Source organism: Protopterus annectens, chromosome 2.part0, assembly GCF_019279795.1.
Source record: "Protopterus annectens isolate FY-2018-M chromosome 2.part0, PAN1.0, whole genome shotgun sequence".
In the NCBI taxonomy this organism is placed as follows: Eukaryota; Metazoa; Chordata; order Ceratodontiformes; family Protopteridae; genus Protopterus; species Protopterus annectens.
In genome coordinates, this window is record NC_056728.1 from 1,683,059,575 (window position 1) to 1,683,082,833 (window position 23,259).

General features: G+C 43.5%; 1 protein-coding gene across 7 annotated transcripts in view; it reads right to left on the bottom strand.

Annotated features, from left to right (window-relative positions):
• Positions 1-23,259, bottom strand: part of SLC5A6 (solute carrier family 5 member 6) — a 1,143,936-nt gene that overhangs the window by 16,585 nt on the left and 1,104,092 nt on the right. For 5 of the 7 annotated variants that reach the window (XM_044061732.1, XM_044061733.1, XM_044061734.1 and 2 more), the window contains one exon: positions 15,635-15,754. The exons of the other annotated variants lie outside the window; for them this stretch is intronic. In XM_044061732.1, the coding sequence (XP_043917667.1) occupies positions 15,635-15,754 (120 nt within the window). The remainder of the gene's footprint in view (positions 1-15,634; positions 15,755-23,259) is intronic. 7 annotated transcript variants of the gene reach the window in all.

Below are 23,259 nucleotides of genomic sequence, written 5' to 3' on the forward strand. Positions count from 1 at the left end.
AGATTTAGACTTAGAGCTGGAAGCACTCTCCAGACCCTCCTCAAAGGAGGGTTTCAGAAGTCCCTTCAAAATCAATTTATTCTTCCTTTCCTGAAGAACTTGCGGACTAAAAGCATGACAGAAGCTGCACGACTCCTGGAAATGAATCGCTCCCAGACAATATACACAGACGGAGAGTCCATCAGCAATGGACATTTTGTAACTGCACCTAGAGCACTTCTTGAAGCCCAAGGGCTTGTGCTCCTTAGTATCTTTGGACATAGTTAACCAACAATAATAAAGCACCAAGGCAATCAAACACTGAATAAAAGGACCAACGGTCAAACAGTCACAAGGCAGGAAAAAACTCCAACACACAAATACCACAAGATCTCCAAGTTAAACGATCCTTAGACACAAACACAAGGGAGAAAGGACTGATACCTCCTAATTTAAACGGTACTTAGTCCCGGTAAACTTAAAAGCTACAAAGAAAGCAAGGGGACAGACTAGGTCCTCTAACTGAAACGGGCCTAGCCAGTTGGAAACAGCTAGCGGGATACCACAGAAAAAATGATCCAAAACACAATTATTTTACAAGACAAGACAAGAACACACAATAGCTATTAAAATAGCTTTTTGTTTGCAACAAATTTCTCTGATAAGGAAGAAAAAGGGTACTTAGCCACAGCCAAGAGCAAGACCACGTCTGAGCTACACGAGCGGCAAACGAGATCTGGGGATAGAGAGCAGTGCATCTTAGCCCAGCCAATAGAAAGACTTCGAGCTAAAAAAGTTTGGCCGAGTCAGAGCCGACATTCGGCTCCGAACCCACGGTTAAGAACGCAGGCAAGATTGGACTACATAACATCTGACATTTTGTCATGATGATCCAGAGCCCAAACAGGATTCTGCAGTCACCCAAGATATTAATTTATTAATTCATTAAGTTTCCAATTATCTGCTTAACGGAGTGTAGTTTCAATGGGTTCCATTCTCCTTTACCAGCTGTTATAGGCCCAAATCAAACACTTTGCTCCATTGGGATAAAAGGCCTTATTTTCTGAGAAAAGTGAGCATTACACATTGGACGGTCAAAAACGTGTACACATTATAAATATAACTTGCAGATAACAGCTACTTTTGCTCCAAACATTTTTTCCCCAAGGGAAAGGCATGTCAGCCCTTCATAAAGCTCCTTATACAAAAATAAATAAATAAAGGCAACAATGCATTAGAGAGGAAAAGCTACAAGCGCATTCTAACCTATGCTGCAAAATGTTTTATTCTCTGGATGCTGCACTTATCTTAACAGAAATATGGCAGAAAAGCATTTTCAATAAAGATGGACTAACTCCCTTCTCATTATAAATATCCCTAACAGAAGGCTAGCCAAATTCAGGCATCTCTGAATTTTAAAGAAACCAAGAAAAGTACTATCACACAGAGTTTATTCTGACAGAAACATGTAACAGTATACCATAATGAACTATGGAACTCTACTACCCTGTGTATGGAAGTACTTACTACCTTGGTAATATAGCAATAACCCATGCCTGGGTGTGGGTAATGCTGAATTTACCCACAGTCGGTGTGGTTTGGTCACGAGGGCGAAGCCCGAGTCCAGCATTACCCACACCCAGAAGTGGGTTATTGCTATTTTACAATGACATTATTTACGAAAAAAAATTATTTTTCTTAAATAAAGGCATTGTATAATGCCTCCTTGCTGCCCTTCCGCAGCTGTCTGGTATTCTGCAGCAGTTCTGATGTACTGCGCATATGCTTACGCAGTACATCATAGCTGTGGGCAAAAGCAATTGAGAAAGCAAGATCTCCGTTGCTTTTTACAAAGTGTCTCGCTATGTTAAATGAGTTTAACATAGCGAGACAGCTTTAAAAAAGCAATGGAGAATCTCTGTTGCTTTTTTTAAAGCTGTCTCACTATGTTAAACCCATTTAACATAGCGAGACACCTTTAAAAAAAGCAATGGAGATAGTAAGATCTCAGTTACTTTTTTAAAGCTGTCGCACTATGTTAAACTCCTTTAACATAGCGAGACAGTGTCTAAACAGCAACGGAGATCTTGCGTTCTCCGTTGCTGTAAAAAAAAAAAGTTATACTAATGGAAAAAGTCCGGGCGACCGGACCTTTTTCCATTACTATAACTCTGATTTACAACATGCACGCTGAACAATCAGCGTGCACGTTTTGGAATATTAATGGGGGGTTGTTGTATAAATGTCTATATATTATGTTCCTTTACGTATACCTAATGGTGTAGGATATCAAAGGAATATGGTCTTCAAACCACATGTAAAGAAATTACCTTATTATCTACAGGGCTCATTGCACTACACCTTTTGTCTATATCCTAGATGTAACAAATGTAACTGAATTAGCTATTTTGGCATTTACTGATAGGAGACTAGTATAGGCAGGCTTTAATTGTAGGTGTGTTTTTCTTTTTTATTAACTGTCAATATACACTTACCTCGGGGAGCAATAATTTACAGGTGATTGGACTAGAATCTAACCGTGTACATTTTTATGTCAAAATGACATGACATGACAGTGGCAGCTTGACATGAACAGCTAAAGGTCAACAGCTGTAATGTAGATAAGTACACTATTTTATTACTCTTTCTTAATCTTTATGCGAAATCTGCAAGATTATTAAAAGCATCGCCTTACAGAAAAATGGCAGCAACATGATACTTTAGCCTTCAGTATGAGATTCATAACATGCCTAGCACATGCTAGTAGGAAATTCCTTGCAAGTTCAATGGTTTCACCCATAACAGAATGTAGTTACATCTAACCTTAAATCTTCATAGGTTGCAGTAGGAAGAGTTTTCACCAGAGCACTTCTACGGCCATATGATGTTCTTGATTTCCAAAGCTTTTCCTCAGAGAACCCATGTCAGCATTCTTCCTATATGCCCCTCTAACTTCTACACAAGGAAATTAACCCACATCCTCTGTTCATGATTAGCAAGAAGAGAACTACAGCAGGCCATCAACAACTTCAAGGCGAAGAAGGAAAGTTCTTACCTTTCTGACTGTAGTTCACGAAGATCTAGGGTTATAGTAAATTACACCATCACTACCTCATATGGAACGAAAGAAGAAAGCCCCTCACCTATGCATAAGTACACAACAGTGGTAAATATGGTTTAAAGATGACAGAAAGGCAGATAATGCTGAATAGTTCTGGCAAAGCCCATCCTAAAGCAAGACTGCAGAGTTAGACAACAGTTTTTCTCTAAACTTATGGTCACCAGCAAAGACCCCAGCAACAGAAATATCCTGGAAAGAAGATACCTTAAACCCAGAAGTGACTATCACCCCAGTAGTGGTTTGCTTGCTTAGAAAAAATACATAAGCACGCGTGTGTGTGGATTTTGCTAGCTTTACTAGCAGAATAAGAAACAAAGTCAGAAAGATGTGGAATATCAAAACATGCAGGTTCTAATGACACATGCCAAAAAGATCTTAATCATACAATGCTCATACACGTTTTAAAAAATAAACTGGTAATCACAAGAGAAAGAACATACTTGAAAAGAATTTAAGAAAGGTATTCCAAAGGTAGAAGAAAGAGCCTTCCTATGTCACACTGCCAAGAGGGCTACCAGTATTCAGACTTGTGGATATGAGAAAATGCCAAGACTCAGGCCACATCTCTTAAAAAAAAAAAAAAAAAAAAAAAAAAAAAAAGCGAGCAACAAACACTTTCTGAAAGAAAGGTCCTATGCCACATAAATCAAGGCAAAGACTGTGTAATACTGCACTGCCTTTTCTTTACGATACTGTCCATCATTAAAGCGACTTAGTAAAGACAGTGCAGAAAGGCACAAGAAGCAGAATGCAAACTGGGATGTCCTCACCCTGAGCTAGTAATCAAGGAGTCCAAATCCTCACCTCTGGCACTGGCGAGGGACATTCATTTAGAACAAAAATGGATACACTCAGTATTTCCAGATGCAGCTCAATCAATCCATGGTTTGGGTTTCTCTATCCGTCTCCCTCCCTAGTAAGACCCCCCCAGACCACCCCCCCCACTGGCACAACTGTAGGGTCGAGTCTTCAGCTCAGTGTCAAAGGCAATTCCTCCTGCACCCTCTCTGTGAAACCAGTGCTTCATGTCCCTGCTCCAAGGAGTTGACACAAATACACTCTTTGAAATTTGATTTTTACACACACACACACACACACACACACCTGGGAAAGGCTGGCACAGATTTACTAGCTCCGCCCCCCTTTTACCCAGACTACAAGGTAGTTAACCATGCCACCAGGCACCCCAAATCCAGCTACTAGAATGCACTTGCAAGGATACCCAATTATACTGAGTGAAAAAAGAAGTTATGTCTTACAATAACGTTCCATCTGTGTTGTAGATCTTCATTCATTCATTACTGATAGGACTTTGGTTCCACCCTCGGAACTGACACGGCTGGTACCAAGCTCGTGCCAGCCAAAAACTCTCAGCTAAGACCTACCCACAATGCCCCTCTCATAGTCTCTTCAGATCGAGTTTGCCTTCCCTTATAGTATAGAAATAATAATAACAGTGATAGCAGGAGGCTCTGTCTGAGCAGGTACCTTAACTAATAAGGAGATCCTAAAGTCCACCAGGAGTCCAGGCAGGGGGAAGGAGGTAATGAATGAATGAAGATATACAACACAGATGGAACGTTATGGTAAGACACAACATCTTTATCTGATGTGTAAACCATTCATTCATTCCTTACTGATAGGATCGAGTCCCTAGCTACTTGGATCCTGGGTGGCCCTAAGGAAGGACATTCCTGAGCACCATAGAACCAAAAGTTGTTCTTCCTCTGTCGGCCAAATCTAATTTGTAATGAGTGATGAAGGTAGGAGGTCTTGCCCAAGTGGCCGCTGTGCAGATATCGACAGAGGCTCTGGAATGAAAGACCACTGAGGTAGCTATCGACCTAGTAGAGTGAGTCTTTATTTTGAAAAGCAAGGGGACTTTGCTTTGATGATTGATGAAAGTGATGGCGTTTCTGAGCCAAGAAGACAAAGTCATTTTGGAAACAGTCTTACCCATTCTGGATCCTGCAAATACCATAAACAATTGATCAGTTTTTCTGAAAGATTTAATTCTGTCCAAGTAGGAACGAAGTTGCCTATGAACATCGAGGGTATGCAGAAGGGATTCCCTTCTATTTGAATGGTGGGAAAAGAAAACCGGAAGGTCAAGAGATTAGTTAATGGAAAAACCAGAAATTACCTTGGGCAAAAAGGAGGGGTCAGTAGGTAGAGAAACTCTTTCCTTATGAAAGATCAAGTATGGTCTCTTGACACTTAAGGCCTGCAATTCAGATACGCTTCTTGCTGAGGTAAGGGCTACTGTAAGTAAAGTTTTCCAAGACAAAGGTTTTATATCGGAGAAATTAGAAGGCTCGAAGGGAGGACTTGTTAACGACTGAAGCACCAAAGTTAAGTCCCATGGCTCTATAGGAGGGTTGACAGGAGGTTTAACATGCAATACTCCCTTTCCTGAAGGTTTTGCACAGTTGGTGTGACATAACAGATGAATTGTCAATTCCATTGTGAAAGTTTGCAATAGCCGCTAAATGCACTGAAGCTCCTGCGTGCAACAGGGTAGTGAGATGCTGTAGGATCTTCTGAATAGGCATGGAAAAGGGGTCTATGTTATGTTCTTTGGCCCATCTAGAGAACCTAGTCCACTTACTGGAATACATTTTTCTGGTGGAAGGTTTGTGGGAAGCCAGAAGGATCTCACGAACAGGGGATGAGATATCAGGTAGCCTGGCAATCATCAGATGTGGAGAAACCAAGCTGTGAGCTTGAGGCCATGGAGATTGGGGTGAATCAGTCCCTGAGGATGAGAAAGCAGACCTTGGGATTGATCCAGGATCCGTGGGCTGTGAATCAGGTGAGGTCATAGGAATGGGGAACTAGACTTGATGGGGCCAATAAGGGGAAATGAGAATCACTTTGCTTCTCGACCTTTGAGCTTTCCGTAGAAATTTCAGGATGAGGAGAAATGGGGGAAAGGCATACAGTAGACCCAGGGGCCAATTGTGTGTCAGAGCATCCCTCTGTGACTCCCCCTGAGGGATGATCAGGGCAAAATAGCTTCTGCATTTGTTGTTTAGGGGTGAAGGAAACAGGTCACAGCAAGGCCTGTCCCAGTGGCAGAAAGATCTGATCTGCTATTATTGGATTGAGGGACCATTCGTGAGTCATCAAAAGGTTCCTGCTCAGATTGTCTGTGATAAGATTGGAACTCCTGGGAATGTGCATTGCTATGAGAAAGCGGTTGGAAGCCACTGCCTAATGCCAAATTCTCATGGCTTCCCGACACAGGGGATAAGACCTGGTTCCGCCTTGTTTGTTGATGTACCAGATGACTGACATGCTGTCAGATTGAACTGCAATGGTCCCGGAAGGAAGGGATGGGCGGAACGCTTGCAATGCTAAGAAAACTGCCCTCAATTCCAGGACATTTATGTGCAAATTGGTGTCCATACGGGACCAAGTGCCTTGGACCATCTTTCCCTGGAAATGCCCCCTCCAACCTAACAGGAAAGCATCTGTGGTTACCGTGGCCTTGGGCTGGGGAAGACAGATTGGTCGACACCAAAGATTTGTTTCTGGCTTCATCCACCACAGCATTTCTTTCTTGCAAAGGTTTGTAAGGCGTATCATGTGGTCGAGTGGGTGGGTTAAAATTGACCATTGTAATAGTCTCAAGTGCAACCTCGCCAGTGGTACTAAGGTAATGGTTGCTGCCATACAGTCCAACAGCTGTAGTACAAGGCGTGCTGGTACAAACGTCTGTGGAAGGAGGACTTGAATCTGGCTTATTTTTGAAAGACTGAGGAAGGAAGGGAAGCTTGACAGGACATTGTGTCGAAGATTGCTTCAATGAATTCCAGTGCTCTTGTTGGAGACGTGTGATTTGTACAGGTTGATCGCGATACCTACGCGAAGAGCAAGGCCTTGAGTGTAAGACAGACTGAGAATGAGAAGATTTCTGGTCGTGATGGTAAGGAGCCAATCATCTAGATATGGAAACACCTGGAATCCTTGTAGTCAGAGATGAGCTACTATGACTGCCATACATTTGTTGAGCACTCTGGGGGCTGTCAAGAGGCCAAAGGGCAGTACCCTGAACTGACAGTGATTGGCTCCCAGCCAGAAGTGGAGAAATCTCCAGGAGCATTTGTCCATCTTTATGTGGTAATACGAATCCTGGAGGTCTACAGAGCACATCCAGTTGCCCTTCCCCAGAAAGGGGAGAATGGACTGTATCGTGACCATCCAGAATTTTTGAGGTTTGATGAATTTATTTAGTATGCTGAGATCCAGGATTAGTCTCCAGTCCCCTGCCTTTTTGGCACTAAAAAGAACCTCGAGTAAAACCCAGATCCCTCTTTGGTCTGGTGGGACTGGTTGGTTGACTTTTTCTTAGCAGCTTTTCGATTTCTAAGGCTGCAGCCTCCCTCTGACCGGGTGGAACATCGGGGATTCATTTTACAGGTCTGGGAGTAAGGCTGAATGGGATAGGACAGCCTCTGGATAGTATTCTCTGCACCCATGCATCCATTGTTATGAGCTGCCAGGCTGCAGGTGCAGAGAAAATCTACCCCCCGAGTGCTTCCAGAGGAAAGCAATCGGGCCGCTGTTCAGGAGCACTGGAAGGGTCGGCCAGAGAAGGAATCTCTAGTGCCCTGGTTGCGCGGACCCCCTCTGCCCTGAAAGCAAAGTCTTCCAGATGAGTTGCCCCCTCTGCCCCAGAGGGATTGCTCATCACGAGTGTCACGAAAAGATCCTTGGGACTTCTTGAACCACAATTTTCCTCCCCTCCGATTCCTGGAGTAGGATCTCTGGGGGGGGGGGGGGGGGGAAAACGTATGCCTACAGCAGACAAGGTCTTTCCATCCTTCTCACTACGTGACAGTGTCTCTCTTACTTTGGGACCAAAAAGGGATGATTCATCAACAGGCACGTTGACAAAGGAAGATTTAAACGGGTCCGCGAAATCACACAAACACATCAAGGCATGCAGTCTCATGACGATGCCTGATGCGGCTGCTCGAGCTGCCCCCCTTGGTAGTGTGAAAAATCAAGCACATTGAGGAGTTTGAGATAAATTCTAGGGTAGCTAGCTGAGAGGCAGTACCCCTGCTAAAGAGGCAGACATTTCTGAGATTAGGTCTGTTTGGAGGCAAATAAAGTGTGCCAGGTAATTCAGCAACCGAATGGCAAAGGTTGCTGAAGTGTAGGTCTGCTTCCCCAGTCTGTCCATAGCCCGAGACTCCCTGTTAGGGGAATGAACAGTGGAACTACCTTCTGCCAGTTCCCTCTTGGTGGCCGCTGCCACGACCATGGAATCAACTACCAGCTGTTTGGACCAGTTGGGTTGGTCTTCAGAAGCGGACAAAATTTTATCTGGCCTCCGAGGGACAGGTTCTATGTTGTCCAGGGCCTTCCAGGCATGCTGCGCAATAAGTCTAATGGGCTCAGCCGCAGGTGGGGTCGCCCAGGAAGTAGATGGTCGAGCATGGAAAGCCTGTAAGAACACAGATTCCTCTAAAGGGTTGGAGGGCTTCCACTCTCCCCTCTGCTTGAGGATCTCAAGAATGCCTCCAAAGGAGACATCTTCTGGGGGAGACCATGGGGACCCTTCTCCCTCATCTTAATTGGTGTCTTCAGTGATGGATTCCTCAGGGTAATCAAGATACTTCCTCTTGCAACATTTCTTCCTGGGTTGCTCCCCAGTGGGGTCTTCTGAGGATGACTCCGGAGAAAGGGCTCCCTTGAAGGGAAGGTCTTGCGGCTCCCCTGCTCAAGATCCCAGAGTAGGGAGTTGGGACAGCTGCATGCTAGAGGGGGGTTCTGGTGCCGATGCCAATGGTGCCAAATGTGAGAGCCTGTTGAAGCAAGGACCCTCTCCATCAGCTGGAAAGCAGGCCTGCCCGAGGAGGGATGGGGGCCCGGAACTGAGAAGGACGACCTCGGAACCAGGGTCACACCCAGCCCCCGAGGAGCTCACCTCCAGTTGAGGAACTCTGAGATAACCGGTAGCTGCTGGGAGAGCCGTGGCCATAGACGGTGCCACAGAAAAAAAATCGGAGCTGAACTAGGTGCCATGGTGCAGACAGCCCAATCACTGCTCCGAGAGTGCACCAGTTCCATAGGAGCCATTGCACCAAGAGTAATAGGTGCCGATAGGGAAGCCTCCTCTGTCGGAGCCGAGGTAGAATGCACTGGGATGGTCATTGATGCCGAAGTCTCCGAGACCTGGGAGGAAGTCGGAGGAGGATAGACAGGTGAATATGCCATGAGATCTTCCATTCCAAAAGGGATAGAAGACCTAATCAGTGTGGGTAATCTTCTAGCTGCCAAAAGCTGGTCCACCACACTCACTACATCTTGTTCTGAAAGACTCCTGGTGGATCTGAAGGAAGCTGCAGATGGAAATTCTGGTCTCTCAGGAAATGGACTAAACTGTTGTCTCAAAAAGGGGTCATAAGAGGGAGAATACTTGGTTCTCGGAAGGTGCTCAACCTTCGGAATTGACGGTGTCAATATCAGTGGAGCCACATAAGATATCGACACCGTGGCCGGGGATGGTGCCGATGCAGGTACAGTGGTTGCAGCTTGTGTCATAAACAAGGTCAGCACTGAGGGGGATAGTGCTGAAGCTGGTACAGTGGTAGGAGTCTGAGTCAGAATCAAGGGCAGCACGGAGGGAGAAGACAGGGACCCGGGTGCCGAAGCTGTCTGCGCCAACTGCACGGGAGAAGCCCGGTGTTGACTTGGTTCCAAGGAGGACGGGGATGTCGGAAGCAAAAGACTCCGTTTTGCCTTTTGCTTGAGAGAAGGCTTGGCATGTCTGACGAGGAACACAGCAAACGAGAACTGAAGAGACTATAAGAGGGGCATTGTGGGTAGGTCTTAGCTGAGAGTTTTGGCTGGCACGAACTTGGTACAGGCCGTGCCAGTTCCGAGGACGGAACTGAAGTCCTATCAGTAAGGAATGAATGAAGATTTACATCACATTTAATATTAATACAATGGTAGTTTGACCAAAACAGTAAGGCTTCCAGGAGAGGAAAGTGTCACCAAATAGATACAAGTCCTCTCAACGTTTAAAATATTCTCTAAAGGACCAGCCACAATGAAAAGTTTAAACATATTTAATAATAAATTATAAAGGAACATGAAAATACTAAATATTTATTTATTCTAAACACCAGAGTTTCAATCACAGGAAATATTGAAAATAACACAGGTAGACAGGTTCACACAGTTACAGAAAAAAACAATACTTAACTAATCTCACTATATTTTCCTGACTGATCTAAAGAATTATTATTCCTCTGTTACTTACTAGAGCAAGGCAAGATGAAGTAGGCGAGAGATCCTTCTTTGTCAGGTTACAGAAAACAGAGTGCTCTGAGACTTCAGCCTCAGCTAGTATTAAAACATTATTTTAGTGATGGCTTACAGAATGACATCACATACATCTGGTCATCTGACTTCTGGTTCCCATGCAACCCCCCCCCCCAACTGCTAGAAATTGCAAGGATTTAGCATATGTGTGTCAATACACACACATAAAGCTTGCTATGATCTGATGCAGCTTCTGGAAGTCATAAAATGATAAAACACGTCTACTATTCCTACAGGAGCTAATAAACCATATTTCCTACAGACACTGTGCCTCTGGTTTCATTCAAAACTGTGAGATAACATATTTATGGCCTAGGCCCAGTAATTTAATTTCCTACTATTTTTCAAAGTCAGGTGGATTGAAGATTAACCTCTACTCTTCCAATATCCACTGTTGCAATACATACATTTCAGCAGTTACAATAATATACACACATTTCTTCTTCTATCCAGCAGGGCACTCTGTTAGTACATTTTTAACATAAGCTGCTTTACAAATACATTTTCAGCACACACATCTGTACAAATCAGTTTGATATTCAAACAACATAGTTCTTTACTAAATTCCAGCTAGCTGTGCTGGCATATGTTACACATCCACTGCCCTTCTTCTTCTGGCATAGCTGGCAATACCTCACATCGCTACACAAACAAACATGAAGGTCTGGAATACAAAGCAATGCCCAGCCCTACAAAGTAAAGGGAACTCTTGGAAGCAGGAGGTGCAGCCACAGTAGAGCACAGGTAGAATGTGTTGAGGAAAACAGAATATTCTCCATCTGTCTAGAGGCAAAGGAGTCACAAAGTAAAGGAGGATGTGTGTGTGTGTGTGTGTGGGGGTGGGGGGGTGGGAGGTTCTTCAGCCTGTATATGCATAATTGCTATTTACTCTAAGGGATGCAATTTCTAAACATAATTTGCAGAGAGAATATACTGTGCAACCAGTATGTATTGCTTACTTCTCACAAAAACATTTATGTTTAAGTAACAAAAAAATGCATATTTTAATGAAATGTGTGTGTGTATGTGTGTGTGTGGGGGGGGGGGGGTGGGGTGGTTCTTCAGCCTGTATATGCATAATTGCTATTTACTCTAAGGGATGCAATTTCTAAACATAATTTGCAGAGAGAATATACTGTGCAACCAGTATGTATTGCTTACTTCTCACAAAAACATTTATGTTTAAGTAACAAAAAAATGCATATTTTAATGAACAAGGTAATGTTCACTAAATCATGTCTCTTTTCAGTGACCTCTAACTGACTGAGCCCAAGTTACCAAACTGCAGCACATTAATTGCTAAACTAAGTGTCTCTTCACTGGTGCAGTCTAATCCATTTAAAAGGATTATTTACTCCAGATAACAGAAGTGGGGGAATGAAAAGTGAAGGCATGGCATTGTTATACAATCTGTTACAAGACTAGAGGTTCTCTGTGAATGTGGGACAGAGGGAAGCGTATAACTGCTCAGTCCACTAACTGAAGTGCACGTGGTCTGTTTGTAGAACTAAACGTCATCTTTGCAAATAAGTATTTAATTGCTTGCAGAATGATATAATACCTTTTGAGTGTATAGTGCTTAGACTAGGTAAGCATCTGAGTTTTGTGAATAAATTATCACTGTTGGCAAAATTGAAGGTCTGTGCACATTTAGTTTAGAGGCTTGAAAACTGCATACTGTAGTATTTACTCTTCTGTGGTACTAAAGTGAGCAGTTAGTTTAATTTAAACTTGGTTGCAGATTAGTTACCAGCCCACTCTGAATAAATCAAAGAGCAGCATACTAATAGAAATGGGGGCTGGAACCATGATTATATTTGACCTGTGCATGTAAACAATAGTTATCGGAGGCTTTATGTGCATTATCTTATTCTTTGTGGAACTTTATGAAGGTATATCTGAATTTCTTTAGTAACTTCATGGCCTTTATAGACAATGTGAAAAAAAAATAAATACAGGGATCACTGAGGTGCAGAAAAATTATTTTCTTCGATCTCCCCTTTATCCTCCAGATTAAAAACAAAATTTCTGCAGACTGTTTGCTTGATTTTTGATTACTGTTTTCATGAGCAGACAGATGATCCGCTGTGGCGACCCCTAACTGGGAAAAGCCGAAAGAAGAAGTTGGACTAGTGTACACATTACTGAAGAGAGGAGATTCTGCTGATAAAAGGAAAAAGGTTTTTGTAACTTAAAACTGTAGTCCACTAGCATGCTTCAGGCTAGTATTATAACCTCTGCAGACTTCACTCACCTCCCATTATGCACATCTATTTGCAAGTTACAGTCTGATACAGCAGTTACTAAAGCTCCCATGCATAAACAGCAAGTGTAACTGAATTTGAAAAAGGGGTCTCTAACTTGCAAGACCATCTTAACTTAATGCTTCCTAAATTAAACAAATGAGAGAAATCTTCAGCCTGTTTCCAAGAATTGGTCAAACCTTTGGAAGGAAGACCAATAAGAATAACATTATCAGAGGCTTTGCCCTGTTTGAAGTTCAAGACTTGATACAGCAAGTCCTAAAACTGCAAAGAGGTGCGATTGATGAAAACCGAGAACTGTAAAAGCTGCTGTTAGATGCCTCTTGTAAAAAAAAAAAAAAAAAAGTTAAGTCCCACTGCACTCCAGCACCCCTACTACTTATACTGACTCAAAGATCACTGTATGTTAGAGAAAACTGAAGTCTCCAAAACACAGCAATTTTAGCAAATATTTTCCCAGTATCATATTTACATTTTGGCAGTTCTGAGGATCACACTTACAACGGGAACCTAATTAATGCAGATTGTACAAGAGATGTATAAACCTGTAACAGGTGCCCTGAAAATGTTCCTATAATACACAGTGGATAAAGTACACAAGAAGAGTATGCAACCCCCCCCCCCCCCCAAATACAGATATCTCTTGAAACCACTGAATGTTAAACTAGCAAACGTATCTGATATTTTACAAGTGATAGCAGCAATGAAAAATAAATCCTTCTCTTGTTATGGTTATGACCGTAAAAGTTTGTGTGACTTACCCAAAGAGGATCAAGCAGACACAGTCAATCAGGTTTTGGTCTAGGAACCTACAGGAGTTTGCTGGGGAGTTCAGGAGTAAGAAGCTGTTGTCAGCTCACTACTCCATGGGGGGTGGGAGGTGGCTCTGTTAAGATGCAGGGTGTAACATACAGATCTCCATGGCAACAACATGCAGTAGAGCTCAAGAAGCTGCTAAGTGCAGGTGGAGGAAACCCGGTAGTGAAGGGGAGGGGATGGTGCCCTGCATGACCAGCAAGCTGGGCCGCACTCTACCGCCTGAATTTTGATACTGGGTTTTCCCAGGAAAGACTGAATGGGTTGCAAGACCCTTGTCTTGCCTGAGAATGCTCAATTCTTGTCCCTGCAGAATGAACTAACCAACTGGGTGCAGGCAGAGAAGCAAATGAGCAAGGTCCTGCAGATTCGGAGACTAAATGCAGGCAACAGCAAAACTGATAGTAAGCTGAAAAATAATTAGATCTTTCTTAAGTTGCATAAATAAGGTACCACAAAATTGCTGCCTTAGGTTAATATATTCACTTTCTGCAATACTGCGGAACAGTACAGTAAACACCTACCAAAAAGAACAAAAAACTAGTGAAGGGTGGCATAGAGGGCCAAGTGTGAGAAGTGTACTCTTCAAAATCCTCACAAAAACTCTTGGAACAGAACAAGACTGGGCCAATTACAGATATTCTTTGGAGAATGTTGTCCCAAACAAAATAAAGCATTTCTTGTAAAATCTAGAGTAAACAAGCCTTAACAGAGCACTACTGGCATTGGGCAAATGTTCTGTTTATGAAGTTACATTATCCCTTCAACCATTTTGGAGACAACATTGCAAACCAGACCCAAATAAAACAATGGACTCAGCCACTACCTATCAAAACAGCAGGAACATTTTGACCCAAGTGTTATGAAGCAGCAGGTTGCACAGAAGCTGTTCAAAGATCAATGAGAAAAAAAGTCTGATTAGTAAAAGGACTCACTGCATCCTTTGTGTGTGTAACACTGTTGCCTTCACCTACAGGGTACATGTAACACTAACATGTGATGACTTCTTAGAGCCCCCCCCCTTCTTTCACTTAGACAAAGCTTGGTATCAGGCTGGTGGAAGTAAGATGAAAAGTTACTGAAGCAAATACGAAGAAACAGCGACCTCCCCAACCCCCTCTAGTGATGATATATACTGCAGTTCCTTATGCAGAATCAAGCTAAGGAAACATTCACTGCCGTCTACTCTAATGTGTGTGCACTCATGTGTGAATAAAAAAACAGCAAAAAGGGAAAAAATATTAATTACTTTGTGCATATTCACCACATCAACAGATATTCCAGGGGACCTTTGCCACAAGGAAAACACTTGGGTATATCCTCTTTGCTCTGCCTATCTTGAGTTGTTGTGCTTATAAGTATTTGCACTTTTTCAACCCATATATCAGAGTTGTCATGTAACAGGGATAAGGGATACACAACCCCTAGGACCTCCAGTTGCTTACCTCCACTTGCAAAAGGAAGGAACATTGGGAAGCAAAATTAGGACAAGAAAAAAAATTTAAAAGTTGGCCCGCTGATGAAGATGGAAAGTATCCATCTGGGATGAAAATGTCCTGGGTTTGAAAATGGATTGGGTTGATAATGACAGTCAACTAAGACAAAGGCCTGATAATCTAATCCTGTAACTCTGTCACGAAAACATCATGAATGGATTGGATAACCAAGCATAGAGTCACTATGAGTCAGTTGTGACTTGATGGCACTGTACACACACACACACACACACACACACACACACACACACACACACACACACACACACACACACACACACACACACACACACACACACACACACACGGCTGAAAAGTTTGAAGTGAGAAGAAGGTAAGATGGCAAGGTAGAAAAAAAAAATCAAACAGTACAGCACAGACCCTTATAAAAGATCAGATAATATGGTGAGGCCTTGTGTGTCTAAGACTGCCAATGGGCTCTCAGCTCCTGGACAATGAGACCCAAACTACAGTGGTTAATGAAAGGATGCACCAAAGACAAGTTACTGAGGCAAATACAAAGAAACCGCTATCTCCCCAACCCTCTCTATTGACAATATACACTGCAGTTGGAAATCCGTTTAAAAAGGGAATATCAACTACAACGCCCTCCTAACCTGCAGGAGTGGAGACAAATCTGGCCGATCTTCCTGTTCCTCTGTACCCTGCTGAGGTGGAGCCAAACTGGTGGTGAACATCCTGATAACAGAAGATGTGGTCTCTCTAGCATTCAGCCCCTGAGAAAAAACACAAAGAGACATGAAGATAAATGAAGTGACTAAAAACTCTGATGCAACCTTTTGGAGGAATCCAAGCTTTGTCTTTTAGAGACTAAATTCTTCCTCATGGAACATAAACAAAGGCTCACAATAAATGAAACTCTGCAACTAAGCAATGTGCCTAGTAGAGAACAGTTACCAGAAAGACAGACTTACAGGACATAATATTCCAAGACATCCAGGCCAAGAGGCTTGAAGGGTAGATAATATTCATGGTCTACATGCTGATGCAAGTTACACAAAGGAGATGACTCTTCACTTCTGACCGGTCTTAAAGAACAAGAATGGCTTAACCGGCCTATGTTGTCCTACAAGTCTGCCTCTGCAAATTAATGGTAAGATGACAGGAGCAGGTACTTTGACTTGAGAATAATAATGAACAAGCTCAAACACAAGTCTGAGATATGCCAGAGAAGCCTGCACATTCACAGAGTGAGGACAGATGTAGTGCTCATCTGAAACCATACAGAAGCTGACAGAAATGTCACCTTGCAGCATATGAGAGGCCCCACATTGTCTTAGGGGAGAGTCTGTAGTATTTCCTCCACACTCAAAGGCCAAGCTAGTCATCCTGTCACAGTGCTGGACCTTCTGGCAGCTGGACAAGCCTGAAAAGTGATTTTTCAGCCACAGCAAGGTCACAAGAGTAAGTTTTGGTCTTTACATGAAATGATGTAATTATTACACAAGGATTTGTACAGAGAATAAAAATAGGAGATGCAGAAGGATTTCTCTCCAGTACAAGGATAATCTGGCCATTTCCACATCCTATCCTAACCCCACTGGGGAAAACAAAATCGGTCTGGAGAGTCCTCCATTTTGCACAGCTACAGGCAATTCCATCTTTCAAGTAGTGCCCATTTTCAAGAGACAACGGGCTCTTTCTCTCAGAAGTCAAATCTCCATGACAAGAGTGTTGCTGACAGTCAAACATTCAAAATATGTGCTACATTTAATTACCCTAAATTATGCCAAATCCAGCCCACATGATCATACACTGACTTGTCAGCAGATGGGATTAAGTACTAATGGGATATAACCCCACCCCCTCAGCTAGCTCAAATGGCACACTGTTGATCAACTGTATCACCTCAGAGATTTTGATTTCACCAGCACTTCCATCACCTGCAAAGCTATCAGGACAGTTCTCAGTTTCAGAAGATTTACATATGCATACCTCACTATAAGGGTTGAGTTTCTCTGGACTAAAGCAGCCCCCACAGTGGGCTACCCAGTCCACTAAAATGTATATGTTACTGAAAACTGCATCTGTTAAACAAACTAGAAATCTAGTTCATAGGTTCATACTAGGCTATCTGCCCTAGGGCATTTATAAGCCTAGCCAGAGTGTGTTTGGCTTTCGCCACCCATTTTAAATTAATTTTGCTATGCCCTTTTTCGAGGTTAGTATACTGTGCCTCTGTCTAACAGTGACACAGAAGTGATACCCAGGGTAAACCTACGATCCCCATCCACTCATCAAGATTCCTCTTGAAGAGAGTCAATGAGGGACTCTGCCTAACCTGGACTGGGATTTTATTCCAGAGTGAAGGGAGCCTCTGGGTTATGAATCTGTCCCTCCAGCATGTCCTATTTATTTCAGTGCTGAGGTTCAAGTCTCTCAAGCGCGTAGCTCGATGGGATTTGGATTTTCTGAGGTGCAGCATGTCCATTAATTCCGGGTTGGACATGGCTTTATCGTCAGGCACAGATCGCCTCTGAGCAGGCGGTATGCCACTGAGTAGAGCTGGAGTTTCTTTAACCGGGCAGCATATGGCATCTGTTTGAGCCCTTTGATCCTCTTGGTGAGGTACTTTTGGGGTCTTTCCAGTTGCTGCAGGTGTCTGGTAAGGTACATCCCAAAAGGGGCATTGTACTCAATTATGGGCCTGATGAGGGATGAGTAAAGAGGCACGATGACCTCCCCTGATCTAGATGTGAATCCCTTCATGATTAGGTGGGCTATATAAAATGTTTTTCTAACCACTTTGGCCACATGGTTGTCAAATGAGAGACTGCTATCAACTTGGGTCCCCAGATCCCTAATTACTTCTTCCGTACTTAATGGATTACCACCTATGTGGTAATTTGTGGGCAATTTGTTTTTGCCAAAGGGGATGACTATACACTTTTTGGCATTTAGCTTGAGGCCATGGCTCTGGCACCAGTTGTCTGTTTCTATGAGGCCCTTTTGGAGGATGCTTGTGTCAGCTGGAGAGTCGATTATAGCTCCCAGTTTGCAGTCATCTGCGAACTTGGTCAGCCACAATCCTTCCGTGTTGGCCTGTACCTCCGAGAAATATATACTGAACAGGAGAGGTCCCAGGACTGAGCCTTGTGGGATGCCACTTGTAACTGGTTTGGAGTTTGACATGGCTCCAGCAATTCTAACCATGTGGGTTCTGTCCTTGAGCCAGTTTGCAACCCATCTAGTGACATAGGGGTTTATATTTAAGCTGGTGAGCTTATCTATAATGCCCAAGTGGGGTACTGTATTGAAGGCTTTTGCGAGGTCCAGGTAGGCTGTGTGGACCACCTTCCCCTCGTCAATGGCCTTGGTGACTGTTTCAAAGAAATCGACCAGGTTTAAGAGGCAGGATCTGCCCTTAAAGCCGAACTGGGTAGGATCCAGTGTCTGTAGGTCCCCAATATCTTTTTTTATGAGTTCCATGATGATCCTTTCCATAGCTTTGCAGACCAAGCTAGTCAGGCTTATGGGGCGATAGTTTCCAGGATCCGTTGAGGCACCACCTTTGTGGAGAGGGACCACTGTTGCTGTACACCACTCTTTGGGTACATATCCTGTGGTAAGGCTGAGACTGAACAGTAGTTTTATGTTTGGGTTTAGCTCTTCTTAGAGTTCATGTAGGACGCAGCCCGGGACACCGTCTGGTCCCATTGATGCTGTGTTTTTTGCTTTGGAGAGGGCGGCTCTTTCTTGAGCATCTGAGATGTCGGGGGGCAGCACTCTGCTGGGATAGATATTTGCCCTTTTGGTGGTGGTGGGGGTTTTGCGCTGAACCTGTCAGCTAGGATGTTGGCAATGTCTGTGGGTTCGGTGTATTTTTTGTCATTTTGGACTAATTCTGAGCATATCTGGGAATTCCCACCCAGGTTCCTAACATAACTAAAGAAAGCCTTGTGATTATCCTTAGTGTCCTGTGCAAGTTTTCTCTCGAAGCTGGCCTTAGACGATTTTATGAGTGCCCGTAGTTTTTTGCTAACACTGATCACATGCCTTCCCCTTTTGGGATTTTGCTCTATCATGTAGTAGCTTCCTCCTTCTATTGTATAGTTTGTTTATGACTGGGGTCCACCAGACAGGACGTCTGCCTTTGGAGGATTGGGTCTTGGTTTTATTTGGGATTGCATGATCCATGCATTCCTGAAGGTGTTCATAGAATGCGTTTATAAAGGATTCTGCGGTCTGGGCCATATTTTCCACAGGCCTGGGGGCTTTGAAGGATTCCACCTCGGTTTTGAGGAGTGTGAAATTTGCTTTAGAGAAGTTTTTCACTGTGGTTTTCTGGGCAGGGGGTGGGGTCGGGATGTGAATATCCAGTGAGATTAGTTTATGGTCTGATCTTACCAGTGAGGGATACACTTCTGGTCTGGAGCATAGAGTCCCCATGTTGGTGACGATCAGGTCCAGTATGTTTTCCCCTCTTGTGGGAGTGGTAACAAGTTGTTCCATAGCATTTGAGTTTATAAATTCTAGGAACCTTTGAGCTAGGGTGTTGGAGCTAGAGTAATGCTCCCAGTCTATGTTTGGGTAGTTGAAGTCGCCCAATATAATGGTATTTGGAGAGACCTTCATATTTTCCAGTGTTCTCAGGAAGGCCGAGTGGGGTTCCTGGGTTTGGGAGGGTGGTCTGTAGCAGGCTATAAACTGGAAGGCAGTTTTACCCACTGTTAGTTGCACATGGATAGTCTCTAATGCTTTGTGCTGTGCCACCAACCTGGAGGTGTGGGTATCTTTGACTAATATTGATACTCCCCCTCCTTTTCTGGTTCGGTCCAAGTTTTGGGGCTGAAAAGCATGGTATGAGGTATAACCTGGTAGTGCTGGGGTGCTCTTGGGAGTCTTGAACCAGGTTTCTGTTACTGCACAGATATCGATGTTCTCCATGCTAAGGAGAGTTTTGAGTGCATGCATCTTGAGGTTTAGACTTCTGGTGTTGAGTAGCATTACTCTTAGTTTCTTATCCCTTGTGATACCTATGGAGGTGGGTTTGTCTTTTGAGCCTTGCCTAAAAAATGCACTATGGGGGTAGCAAGAGCCTTTGCCAATATCCGAAAGCCCAGGGGTGACAGGTGCAAGTCGTCCCTAGCGAAGCATCGTGGCTTGTCGAGCATGTCATCCCAGGCTGACAGGCATTGGATCCCCTTTGAATGACACCAATACTTAAGCCAATTGTTGAAATTGATCATCTTGTCTTCATATTGTGGCATCATTCTTGGTGAGGGTAAAATGCTACTCAAGGTCAGGGTCATACCGGCCTGGGCCCCATGCTCAGAGAGCTCCTCTATGTCTCTTTTCATGTAGTCCAGGGAGGTACGTCTCAGGTCATTCACACCAGCATGGACAATGACTGAGAAATATTTGTACTTGCCTTGGAGTGACCTGAGTGCTTGTGTTATTTGGCGGATCCTAGCGCCTGACAGGCAGCTCACTGTGACCTTCTCCTTGTTCAGCCTGGTGAGCGGGACGTCAGTGTGCCTGACAATAGAGTCACCTATTACAAGTGTATCAGGTGTGTTAGGGCTGTGACTGTTCGGCACACTGGCTTTGTGAGCTACATGTTGCACGTGTTTTGTTTTGGGGTAGCGATTGCTTGGGTGTCTGCTTTGGAGGTCTCTGCTGCTTAGGCAGATTTTTATTTAGAGCCTCCGAGTATGTTTTTGTGTGTTTATGTGTTTGGTTTGCTGTCGTGGTAGGTCTATGTGAGACTGGAATTGTAGTGAGTGTGGTTTCCTTCTCCTCCTGACAGGTTTCGCCAGTACTGAGAGTTGAGAGAGCTTAGCCTCCAGTTTGGCTATATGGTTGCATCTCTCACATGTGTTGGAATTTGTTGGGAGGAGGAGAGGGTTGTCTGTGTACGAGGCAGTTGTAACATTGCCTCAAGATTCCCAGATTCACCAGCTGGACCGGAGAGGAGATGGACAACTGACCTTTGGACATGCTAGAATAGTATTGGGAATTCCTTTATAATTGAAAAAAAAGGGCCAGTGGGGAACAAGGTACTCAAGGGGAGTTTGTGAGGGTGTAAAGGTCTAAAAATCCAAGTTGGAGGAAGACAGCAGTAGGAGTACACTTACTTAAACCATTCAATGTAGTATCCTTATGTGGAATCAAGCACTGCCATCTACTCTAACAATGGCTGTGTCCATGTGCTAGCACGTGTATGTGTATGCATGCATATGCTAAGGTCAACCTGGCACGCTATACAAAAGGGCAGTTCTGTAAGCTCAGAGTCCAAAGATGCAAAACAGGATAATGTTCAGGTTCATTCAAATAAAATAAATGCACTATACTAAAAGCAGGATTGCTTTTTCTTGGCTAGTGAGAAATTAGGGTAGGGTACAGAACATCCGGATGGAGACCACCATTTCTAAGTATGACACCCTTAGAAAAGCTTTCTTCTTCAGTGGCTCTGCCACCACAGCATACATACTACTAGAGACCCTGAGGAAGAGGAGAGCAGAAGCACCGTATACCAAAACTGATAACCTTATGCAATGCAAAGAATTTTCTTGTGTGGTTCCCATATACTGCTATACCAGTAGACAGCCATCATGTCAAATGATGCAATCTAAACCCCTGTGGTAACAGTGACTGCATCCAACTTCAAGTAGCTGATATGATGGCTGAAGTCAATGAGATGTAAAACTTGTCAGAACTACCCCCTACATGATCTCTTGGAAATAAAAAAGAGAGCAACAATAGTTTAATCCTTGTTTCTCCTCTAAAATCTTATCTACAGCTGCTTCCAGCAGTAGTTCTGGGAGTGTTCCAATAGCTTTTCTGAAATTAGATGGTCTGCCATGCCAAAGGGTAACAAAGCTGGGCAAAACAAGCCAGAACATGACTCCTCTGTACAATGTCTAGAATTTACCTGTCCTGGGTTATGACATTTGAAGCTAGGGTGAATCCAGAGAATCTGTTGGTCAAATGTAGGTGCTGAAGACAACCAAGAGTAATGTTGGGAAGCTTGGAAAGTCTTATTGGGATATTTTGCTGATAATCAGCATGGGGCAATACTACTTTACATCTGGCAGGCAGCAGCCAGCAAATAGAACATTTCCTGCAGTTCAGACATAGGAAAAAGAAAGGAGAAGATGGCAAATACCTTTCACCATGGACAGGGCCTTATTCCCTCCCTCAGAAGATCCTCCATTATCAATTAAAAAGGTCTCTAGTGAAAACTTCCCCAGTAACAGGGCATACATGAGTGTCCAATCTAAGTGTGAAAGTAAGTAAAAATGTAAATAAGTAATATCAGGCAAACAGATGAGAGCCAATGGCCTGTCATGTCAAACTAATAAAGTCTCTTGTCCAACTCCTTCATGGCATTGAATGTCTCATCTAAAGGAAGTATGGCAAAATGCTATGGACTACACATTTGCTGTGCTGACAGCTGACTGTGCCTTGGGGTGCTTGGTTATGAAAGCAGACTGCCTGAGGAAGAGGTGGTGGTCTTAAGAGCTTTAAAATGAGTATCTGAGTGCCTAAAGCCCCAAAACTCCAGCAGTGGAATTACTCAGCTCTCATACTCCTTCCACAAATATTCATTAAGACGTTTTTGAGGGGCAGAGTAGGGAACAAAAAGCCAGTCTCAAGCAGACTTCAAAATTTTTACAAACTCTGTGATGCATATACAGTGTTGGTTGAAGCTCTTTGCCTTCTTGGGTCACTCAACCTCATCAAATTTAAAGGTGTTTATTCAAGAAGGTTGTCGAGTCTACAGCAGTACTGATGTGCAGTCCATTGTCTCATAAAGGAGGAAATTAAATGTGTGATGGAATCTGAGTACAATGAAGTTAGATGGGAGCTGCAGAGAGGTAACCACAATGTTCTGTGACCTGTAGCTGGAGAACTCAATAAAATTTTGAGGCAGAATGCGGTTGTTGGTACAGACAGTCTGAAGGTTATCCAAACAGAGCTGTGGGACCAAGTGTGTATGAAAACAATGGCCACAACCACTAAAGCTGAGGAACAGGGAAGTCAACAGAAGATGAAAACATTTAAGGAATGTTTAGCTTTGCCAATGCGGGACAAAGAAGAGGTTCATCTTTTAATAGCCAGGCTAAGAAGAAGTAGAACACTGAAATATAAAGTCATTACACAGGAAAACGCCCAAGACAAGACAGTATTCCTGTAGAAGTCTGGGAATTAGGAGGACCCGAAGGACATTGTTTAATAATGTACTCAAAGGAGGAGAAGTGCTGCCATCTTGGAGGAA